The following is an 11,074-nucleotide window of genomic DNA, read 5'->3' as shown; positions in this document are numbered from 1 at the left end:
GAGAGCAGCGTCAAAAGTACCAGGCGATCAGAGCGCGTAAAGAGTAAGCGCATACCTCATCCAGCGTCGCCGCCGCGTTGTGGCACCGCCCTCCGCTTCCGAGGTCTCGTGACGTCAAGCAGCGCCGACGACGAATGAACCAATGATGCGCAGGCCGTTGACTCCGCCCCCTTGTTCGATGCGCAGGAGCAGTAGGCGGGACCGATTACGATGACGTAGCGGGAGGTGTGGTGGCGGATAGCAAAACAGCGATGACTCACCCTCGCACACACGGCTCTCGTTGAGATACAAAGCTTCTTCGTGGTTTATGATATCCTATTTTTTGTTAGCGATTTTTGTGAAGATTTTTGAAATTGAATTTATATTAAAAATGTATTTAAACGAAATACGGGTTCTCTCGAAGACGTCTGAACTCCTCAGAGATCCGGGGGAGAGAGCTTTTTAGTTATGAACTTTGCAATTATATAACAGAACCGAGTGTGGACAAGAGAAAGAAATGAATTAGTGTCTAAATTTAGATGGGGAATGTTAGACGGAATTATGTTACGAAGATGGACCACAAGTTTGGGGCAGTTGAAAATTATGTGATTAAGACTACCTTCATCCAGGCCACATTCACAGATAGAAGTATCTCTAATTCGGAGTTTATGGAGGAAGACAGGGATACATACATGGCCAAGTCGCATTCGGATAATAACCGACGTTACCCACTTCTCCAAGTTTCGATGCCGGAAGAACCAAGGGACTTTGGGTAAGTTTGGTTGGATATTTCCATACCAGACACCTTTTTGCTGACGAGAATGTTGCCATTGTCTATTCCAATTAGTCATTAATTGTGGTTTAGCCAGAAGTCTAAGGTCTCGAGAGTAATGAAATTTGTGGCAGTCAGAACCTGAAGTAGAAGCTTGTTTAGCCCACATATCTACTGTTTCATTACCCTTGATTCCTGAATGGCTTGGAATCCAAGCAATAACTACATTAATACTGGAAGACTGACATTTATATAAGGTTTCTCTTATTTTCAGGGTAATTGGAAAGTTATCCTTTGCATGGAAGGGTCGTTTCAAAATATCTTGGAGGCAGCTCAAAGAGTCTGAGAGGATAAGTGATTTGTCCAAATTGTGAGATAAAACAAATTGAACAGCTTCAAAGAGAGCAATGGATTCTCCAGTAAATATAGAGGATTGTGAAAGATATTTAAAACTTAGTAAAAGATTGAATTTAGGTATCCAAACTGCTGCACCAACATTAGAGTCCTGAGATAATTTGGAAGCATCCGTAAAAATGAGGGTCCAATCAGACCATTTCTCACAAATGATCCGGTTGAATATCCTATCAGCACCAGGAAGATTCTTGGATAGTCCTATGTTTAGAAGAACATTAGGTTGGAAGATGAGAGGGTGGAAGTCAATATCAAAGATAGGATTTTTGGAGAATTGGGCAACTGGGTAGGGAAGGTTATCTATTTTATCGAAGCTTTTAACCAAAGGGGGGTGATCTTTGTTAACCCAATAAGAAGAGGTATGACAATAGTCTGATAGAGAGTTAAGTATTTCTAATAAGGGATGAGAAAATAATTGGATTGTTTTGTAAAGAAATCTATCAGCTAAAAATTGTCTCCTTAATACAAGAGGAGGATCCAAACATTCAACCTGAAGGGCATTTGTTGGAGAAGATTTCATAGCACCGGTTATAATTCTGAGACATTTATGTTGAATTTTGTCTAATTTCGCCAAAGCTAATTTGTTGCATGGTTCTAATAAGAAGGCACCGTAGTCAAAATGGCTACGTACAAGGGCATTATAAATTAATTTTTGACTATAGGGGTGGGAGCCCCAGCGGACCCCAGAGAGAGACCTCATGACATTAACTCCCTTTTCAGCTTTTTGGACAACATGGTTTAAGTGAGTAACACCTGTTAGTTTGGAGTCTAAGGTAATTCCTAAAAATTTACAACTGTCTTTTTGAGGGATAGTTTCATTATTAATCGAAATAGTTAATAGGGGCAAAGATCTCTTCCGAGTAAAGACGACACAGTTTGATTTAAGCGGGGAGATAGATAATCCATGGTCTTCTAACCAAGTGTTGAGGTAAAAAAGAGCTGAATTTAAACGACGGCTAATGTCATCAAAGGAGTCCGAAGAAGCGAAAAGAACTATATCATCAGCATATTGAAGAATATTGCAAAAGCAATTGACAGACTGATCTAGGTCAGAAGTATATAAATTATACAATATGGGACTAAGTACAGAGCCCTGTGGAAGACCCTTCCAAACAGAGCGAGGGGGAAGAAGAGAACCCTGCAAACGGACAATTATGTGACGATCCATGAGCATATTACACATGATATTAATCAGCCTCACTGGAATACTCAGCTTATGCAATTTTTGCCTGAGAATAGGAAGTTGAACGTTATCATATGCTGAAGTTATGTCAAGAAAAACGCCTACCACATGTTCGTTTTTAGAGAATGCCACTCTTATATGGGAGACCAGGATGCTCAGGCTGTCCAGAGTTCCCATACCTCTTCTAAAGCCAAATCGATTTTTGATGAGGTGTTCCATAATTTTATGTATTACCGATGAGAGGGCAATGGGTCTATAGCTGAGGGGGTCTAGAGGGTTCCTCCCTGGTTTAAGAATGGGAATAATAATTTGGTTCTTCCATGATTCTGGGACAGACCCAGACAGGAAGATATGATTTAAAATGGACAGGAGGTATAATTTGGAAGGAAGAGGAGCGTTGGTAATGAAAGAAAAGGGAATGCCGTCAATACCAGGGGAGGAATCCTTGAGACCGTCCAGAGCGGATAATAATTCTTGGAGGGAGAAGGGATCATCTAGGATGGTTGGGGAAGGACAGTTATATGAGGAGTATGGAAGTTCGTCCAAAGCAGGAGCGGTTAGAGGGGAAAGTCTATTTATAAAATCATTGAGCCAAGGTGAAGTGTCATTAGAAGAGGAGTCTTGATAAGCTGTGGCTCTTCTAAAAGATTTAATTTTCTTCCAGACACTTGAAAGAGAGGATTTGGGGGAAATGGACTCACAAAAGGACTTCCAGCCAAGGTGTTTTTTTTGGGACAATAGACGCTTAGTCTGTGCCATTGTTTTACGAACAAGTAGATAATTTGTCAAGGTGGGGTCACTATTAAAATCTTTCTCAGCTTTGTTTCTTTTCCTGATAAATTCGGAGCATTCAGAGTCCCACCATGGAGGGGAGGGAATTTTGTTGTGTGAAGCATTTTTAATTGGGATTGATTCATCTGCAGCAGAAATAACAGCAGATATGAACTCTTCATACACCTGTAAAAAGTTTTGGCTAGAGGGAGAGGGAAGGGAGGAAGTAAGAACCTTGAGGCAAGTTGAGAACTTGTCCCAGTCTGCCTTTTCGGATTTGTATTTAAGAAGAGGAGGAAGGGGCGAAACCTTGGAAATGGATTTAATTAGTGTGGTAAGGACTGGAAAATGATCACTACCATAAGAAGTAGGTAAGACCCGCCAAAGCAATAGAGGAGCAAGTTGGGGGGATGTTAGGGTAAGGTCTGGGATACTGGCATTTTGGGACGGAGGAGACCGGCGGGTGATAGAGCCATCATTTAAAGTGCAAAGGTTTATGTTGTCAAGAAGATCAAGAAAGACAGGAAAAATTGAATCGTCAAAGGGGCAGCCCCAGAGGGTGCTACGTATGTTAAAGTCACCTAATATGATAAGGGGAGTAGGGATAGAAGATAGAATAGACTGTAGTTCCAGGACAATAGAGTGGTGAGGGTGAGGGAGGTAAACAGAAACAAAGGATATTTCTAAGGCTCTCACAGCAACAACATGGAAGGAAGAGCTGTGAGGGGGAATAGGAACTTGAGTGAAGGTGATGGATTGAGAGACTAACAAAGCGCAGCCTGCCCAACCATCATCTCTATCATCTCGAAAACAAGAGTAGTGTGGGATATGGAAGTGAGACGTGCGTTTAAGGCACGTTTCAGCAATGGCAACTATAATGGGATTGTATCTATTGATTAAGAAGACTAAATCAGGTTTCTTTTTGGATACACTCCTAGTATTCCACTGAAGAAGAACTTGGTCCATTATGTTTGGAAAGGATGGGAACGATTATTTGTTGAAGACGAGAAATGATATTGGGCGGTAACATATCAACATCTCGTGATAAAAATTGGATAAGGGCGTCTGCTAAAATCTCAAATAGGTTATCATTTGGAGATAAAGCAGTGGAAGGGTCCTGGTGTTGGCAAGAACACGCACAACCATTGGGAAGGGAAGATTTTGGAGTTGCGGTAATTTCTCTGAGAGCCTGAATGTCATAAGACTTACCAAGCTCTGGTCTGGTTTTAGGGGAAATTGTAATCGTTTTTTTGTAAGAGGAAGACAGATTGGGGGCTGAAGAGCGGGGAGGGTTTGGTGGGCGTTGTGGAGAGGAGACTGGAGATTGGGAGGAGTAGAATTGGGAGGAAGCAGGGGTATCTGCAGCAGCAACTTGTGAAAAAGAACGTTTTTGAGGAATTTTCATTGCTGCCTCAGAGTAACTAATGTTATCGTTTGCCATGATAACTTTTATTTGTTTCTGCCTAATATGTTCGGGGCAGGATGGGTCAGTAGCAAGATGGGAATTCCCGCAGAATAAACATAATAAAGGAACATCTGAGGAGCATGAATCACCTGAGTGTTGGAATTGGCCACACCTATAGCAGCGTGGTTTGGAGCGGCACTGTTTGCTGATATGACCAAATTTACAGCAGTTCCTACATTGGATTGTGGGGAGGAGGTAGACTGATACAGGGAGAGAGGTATGGAAACAAAAAACTCTTTCCGGGAGGACATGTCCACGGAAAGTAAGGACAACAGTAGTGGTTGGGAACCAGGAAACGGAGGAGTCAGGTTTCTTTGATTTGGAGTTAAGACGTCTGGCCATTACTACCTGACCACAGTTGGGCGGAACAGAAATATTATTAATTAATTCTTCAAGAGTCCAGTCCGTAGGGATATCTCTAACAACTCCCATGCGAGAGATATTGAATCTCGGGACAGACGCAGTATATTTATTATTTGGGATTAAAGGATTTTCTAAAAAAGAATTGGCAGAGTCCCTATCTGTAAATTCGATTGAAATTTTGTTCCTGCCCATGAGTTTAAGTCCCCCAGATTTGATACCACTGACAGAATTTTGATGCAGAAATTGAGCAAATTTAAGCAGCTTAATAGATAGACCCGCAGAAGGATCGGGTTCCATCCTCGTAACATATACGATAAACGGAGCATCGTCTTCGTCGGTATATTTAATGATAGAGTCCGGTTCAAAACCCGGACGATGAAAAACAGATTGGATTGAGTCCGATGGGGGAGAAGTTTTTTTTGGTTCCGATTCTATTGCAGATTCGGCAGGTCGCTTAGAAGGGCGAGGCGTAGAGGATTTCTTCCTGGAAGAAGAACTCGTACCTCCCCAGTCTGGGGGGCCTTCTTCGTCACCCAACTCCATCACGGAGTGATGGAGTAGGTGCGAATTACAACTAAATAACTTACTTACCTTATTGTGTTCTGTATCCACAACCGAGTAAAGGATGAAATGGGAAGAGAACAAATAAGGAAAACAATAAATATCGCGATTTGACGAAAATACGTGTGTCAACCAACGAGATGACTGGCAGAATCCAGGAAGGAAACATAAAAAATGACATGTCGGTGACAAAGCATGTCACTGTCAACTAAACGTCACGGATTGTAAACAAAGTACATACAAACAATACTTTCATTAGTGAATCGGTCAAAAAAAATAAATTATAAAATAAAAATATTTAAAGGTACCGTGACCGTTAGCAATAAAAGTTAAAATTACCTACTACGACGTAAATTGAAAATTCACAAGGTATTTAAGAACCACCCACATGAAGAAAAAGAAACAAAACAAAATAATAAAATATAAGAAAAAAAATGCAACAAGTTGCCAATTGGGTCCAGTAAAAGAAAACTGATGCACAGAAGAAGTAAATCACTTATGGCGCCGGGTTTTCCTATAGACCTGCTGTGAACTCTCGGTACCGCCGGAGCCAGTCGTTCCGGTGGCCGATGGATAACCTTCTATAAGTTTCTTAACCTCCGCTAATGCGTCTTGTCTTATCAGGAAGCAGAATAACAATTCTTCCCTCCACAGACCAGCAGCTTTTGATTCCAAAATGCTTACGAGCGGTGGTGAAAGCCAGATGCCTTGGCCTAGTCAGGAATTCTGACATAGTAATACCAGAACCTTTAAGACCTGTTTTGTTATCCCAAACATGGTGACGGTGTTCCATAGTAGCAAATCTAACAAGCACAGGGCGGGGTTTAGTACCAGGGGAGCCAAGACGGTGGCAGGCTTGTAGCTTGTCCCGTGGGAAGTCTGGTAGCTTCAGTTTGACAGAGATGACTCGAAGAATTGAGTCATTAAGATTCTCATTCTTCTCCTCGGGAAGCCCATGAAACAGAAGCACTTTTCTACGCATTACCATCTCATGCCTGTCCTGTGCCAGTGTCAATAGTTCCAACTGAGTTTTTATTCTTGAAATGGCACCCCAGATGACAGACTTAAATTCAGTGTACTCACGGAATAATGTGGCAATATCAGGATTGGCAGCCGGTCCAGTTTTCATCCCTTCTAACTTCCTGTCATACTCTGCCATGCGGGAAGTGAAGAATTTCTCAAGGTCTTCCAAATTACTTGAGAGTTGTGCATCCATTATGTAAAAATATGTGTGAACTTCCAGATGTGAATAATAAAAAAAAATACCTAAGCGAAATGCTAAGGAATGATTATGAAGTGAGAGCAGGTGAGTTTGGCAGAAAGAATAATTAATTATTTAAAGCTATTTTGTGTGTTTACTATTTTTAAAAACAAAAACAAATGCAGCTCAAATTAAAACAACTTTATGCTCTGCCTACCCACAAAGGAAAAAGATACGCACAAACAGCTGTTTTTTGCGAGACTGTTATTGTATAAAGCTGCAAGGAATCGATGCAACCAATTTTGTAGAAACGCTAAACGCCGCTATTTCACTGAACACATCGAAAATGTTTCTTCTGCTAATCTCTGGAAATTTCTCAATTCTCAGGGCATAGGCAAAATAAAAATGAATCTTCAAAAATACCTTTTTCCTTGAATGCTCTCAACAATCATTTTACAACTGTCCCACTCTTGGATCGCACAGTTAAAAACTGTACTACACATATTTTTGATTTGCCTGTTCCTGATGGTAGTTTATTCGAATTTTCCACAGTCACCGAGGACGATGTCTTAAAAACCATCCGATCCATAACTTCTAATGCTGTTGGGCCAGATGAAATTAGTCGCGTGATGTTGATCCCAATTCTCAGCTTTATTCTCCCTGTCATCACGCACATTATAAATACGAGCTTCATAGAACATCGTTTTCCTACCTCATGGCTGAATGCTTTTGTTCGTCCTCTCCCCAAGATTCCTGATCCTATCCGTTTAAATGATGTGCGTCCCATTTCCATCCTTCCCTTTCTGTCTAAAATCCTCGAAGCATCTGTCTTTAATCAGTTTTTAAAACACTTGATTGACAACAATCTTCACAATCGATATCAGTCTGGTTTTAGGCCCGGACACAGTACAACTACTGCACTGCTTCGTATTACTGATGACATAAGAAAGGGGATGGAAAACCAAAAAGTTACCATATTGGTGTTAATTGATTTTAGTAACGCGTTTAATACTGTCGATATTGATATTTTATTAACTATTCTAACCCGTTGCAACGTATCCCCTTCGATGATTGATTGGTTCTCGAGTTATCTTCGCGGTCGTTGGCAGCGAGTTCACAACGGTGCGGAGACATCCGACTGGTGTGATCTGAAAGCCGGCGTACGGCGGCAAGGCGGCATTTTATCTCCTATCCTTTTTTCTATTTTTATTAATCTTCTCTCGTCTCATATAACATGCTTTTATCATTTTTATGCAGATGACTTGCAGCTTTATACACATACTAATATAGACGACATAGATAGTTCAATTTCCATATTAAATCACAATTTAAACACTATACTAGGGTGGTCTAAAAACTTTGGGATTCACGTTAATGTAAAAAAGTGTCAGGCGGTTGTAGTGGGAAGTGCCTATCAAATAAATAATTTAGACCTCAATAGTACGCCGCCTCTGATGTTCGACAGCACTCCGATACCTTTTAGTCCGACTGTCAAAGACCTCGGTCTTCTTATTGATTCAAACCTTTGCTGGAACCCATATGTCGTTGAGCTCAGTCGAAAGGTCTACGGGTCTCTACATTACCTGCAACGTCTTAAACATTTTCTTCGCATCAAAACTAAGGTAATGCTGGCGCAAGCACTTGTTATACCCATTATTGATTATGCTGATGTGTGTTGTTTGGATCTAACTGAAGAACAACTTAATAAGCTTGAACGTCTTCTCAATAACTGCATCAGATTTATTTTCTGTCTTCGTAAGTATGACCATGTCTCTGAATTCCGTTCTCAGCTTAAGTGGCTGCCCATCCGACAACGTAGGAATCTTCATATTCTTTGTCAACTTTATAATATATATTCTTAACCTTTAAGTACTGACGTGACTTAGTCACATCATGAATGGTGACGTGACGTATCTCAGACGGCTTAAGAAAAAATCGAAAAGGATTATTTCTGTTTACTATTTGCACATTATTTACTTGTATTCTGATCTGTTTATTATTATTCTATTTAGGAAGTGTAAAAACAACAACATTTTCATATAAAATCAGTATTTATTTGGTACAAATTAAATAACCTTCATTTCGCTTACTTAATAAACATGTATCTTATAATCTTAGCTACAATCGAATTATTTGGATTTTTTTGGCAATATTATTACATTTTATAATCAGTCTTAGTATTGATATTGTTTAGGTTACAATCGCTTTTCTAAATCACGCAAATATTTAGGAACAAATTACTTGTTGTCTACACAGTCCACGCATATTGTTTTTGAACAACCAAGACAAATGGGCTTGCGGCATTCAATGCAATTGTACTTAGTACGCCTTTTAAGTCTTGATGGACAGATTTTACAAGTTTTTCTCGCTACTTCTGTATTTTCAGGGGGTATTGTTTCAGGCTCCGGGGGCTTATTTGGACCAAGTACGCGTGCGATTGTCAATCGCAACTCTCTCGGCAATCGATCATTGTAAACTCGACGTTTCATGTGCGGCAAAACTAAACTATAAGCAAGGTTCTGAAGAAATTCTGCTCTAGGAATATCACGAACAGCAGTGCAGGTCTTGTACAGAGCATACGCGTTGACTCCACTCAAATCCAAGATTCTGAAAAAAATTGCGAGCGGCCAACGCCTGGTTCTACGATTTGATGAATAATTGGAACATTTTTTATCAATTTCATCAACACCCCCTTTTGTTTTATTGTAATCTATTATTATTTCCGGTTTTTTTGACAGTGAATCCAATTGCTTTGTGTGGTGCATTGAAGATATCAATAATACTGCTTTTGACTTTTTTGGGACATAGGAAACAATAGTGAAGTCTTTCGTGAAACCATGTAACGATGATTCAGGCTGCCGTGTCTTAGATGCTTGAAATTCCGGTGGGATGTGCCTTTTATTTTTTTTCAACGTGCCAAGATACGTCAGACCCCTATCTTTCAACTGCTCCATCAATTCAATAGAGCTAAACCAATTATCGGCTGTAATGTTTCGATTGGTTTTTTCAAAATCCTTACACAACCGTAATACAGACTGCGTTGGTATGGCGAGCTTTCTCTCGGTTTCTGTTAGTCCCAGTCCATCGGAGTCTTTTCCGTGGTAAATATATGCATTATATGCATAAAAAGTTTCTGCATCACACACAACTAAAATCTTCAGACCATACTTGGCTGGCTTCTTGGGCATATAAATAATAAATTTGCATCTGCCTCTAAATGGAACTAACATCTCATCTACACATAAATAAGCTCCGGGAGTATATGCCTTCTTGCAATTGGCAATAAATAGTTGAAAAATTTCTGAAATTGCAGCCAATGGGTCCGTTTCAAGGCGCTGTGGTCTAGTCGTACCGTCATCGAAACGAATGTAATTCAAGAGGGTAAGAAATCGGAATTGAGACATCACGCAACGAAAAATTTCACGTCCAGAACCATCAGTAGCAAAAATACTTTTAGTATTCTCGTGATTCGATTTGAAGACAGAGGTATAAAATAATGAACCCAGGAAAGCTTTCATTTCTTCACGATCGGTCGGCCTTAGTTCAATTTTATTTGGGTTTTTATACTTCGTGCGGACGTCTGACAGTTTTTGATTAGTGCAGGTAACAATTGTATCAATCATAATAGTATCAAATAGCTCAAGCCATAGTGATTCAAAATCCGTAAATGTTTTGGGCTGCTGTCGCGGAATATCAACAATGTTATGCATTGCTGTGCGACTCGATCTGGTAACAGGTTCTTCAAACGACCACTTGAAACCATTTTTCCCGTAGTAATATCGATTACTAGATGAAACTGGAAGAGGACTTACAGTTGATGGTCGTGAAACTTGGTTGGCTTCAAGAGGAGACACGGTGGTCGGTCTGTTTTCCAACTGGTTCTCATTTTCCTTATTTTGTTCATCTTCTGACTGCTCCGATTCTGTTTCGTGATCAGACTGTAAGAAAAAATCTGGGTCGGCCTGATCATCGTCAACATCGCTAAAATCGCCCTCAATTTCCGTTTCTAACCAAGATTGTAAAGTATTTTCGAAGTCTTCACTAGCTGCACAAACCACTCTCTTTCTTTTGCGGCTACTTTTCGATGTACTTGGTTGATCCATCTAAAACAATACGACAAATGATGAGGTAACGTCTTATAGACACTTAGAAAGACACACACTAATCATGATCTGACGTCTAATAGATCTGCAACATTAATACTGACCTTACGTCTGAGAGACACTGCACAGCTCCACAGCCGAACGTGTTGTCGCGCCGCTCGCGAGCGCTCGACTGATTAATCAGCGTGTTCAACCCCGAAGCTACAGGGAAGGGCGCGGGGGTATCTTTAACACCTTTGAAATAAGGCTAATTTTTGTCAACTCG

The 11,074-nt window shown here is 40.4% G+C and overlaps 2 protein-coding genes across 2 annotated transcripts; one reads left to right on the top strand and one right to left on the bottom strand.

Annotated features, from left to right (window-relative positions):
* Positions 1-446: 446 nt before the first annotated feature.
* On the top strand, positions 447-1,448 carry LOC132904233 (uncharacterized). Its single transcript, XM_060954154.1, has 2 exons — positions 447-751; positions 1,026-1,448. Exons 1-2 carry the CDS (start codon positions 519-521, stop codon positions 1,123-1,125), a joined length of 333 nt encoding a protein of 110 aa, XP_060810137.1. The 5' UTR covers positions 447-518; the 3' UTR covers positions 1,126-1,448.
* Positions 1,449-4,050: 2,602 nt separating this feature from the next.
* LOC132904150 (uncharacterized) lies at positions 4,051-5,523 on the bottom strand. The gene has a single exon (XM_060954068.1). It carries the CDS (start codon positions 5,485-5,487, stop codon positions 4,051-4,053), a length of 1,437 nt encoding a protein of 478 aa, XP_060810051.1. The 5' UTR covers positions 5,488-5,523.
* Between the last annotated feature and the right edge of the window lie 5,551 nt (positions 5,524-11,074).

Source organism: Amyelois transitella, chromosome W (assembly GCF_032362555.1).
Source record: "Amyelois transitella isolate CPQ chromosome W, ilAmyTran1.1, whole genome shotgun sequence".
Classification (NCBI taxonomy): Eukaryota; Metazoa; Arthropoda; class Insecta; order Lepidoptera; family Pyralidae; genus Amyelois; species Amyelois transitella.
The sequence above is the reverse complement of the archived record's forward strand: the minus strand, read 5'-3'. Positions and strand labels throughout refer to the sequence as shown.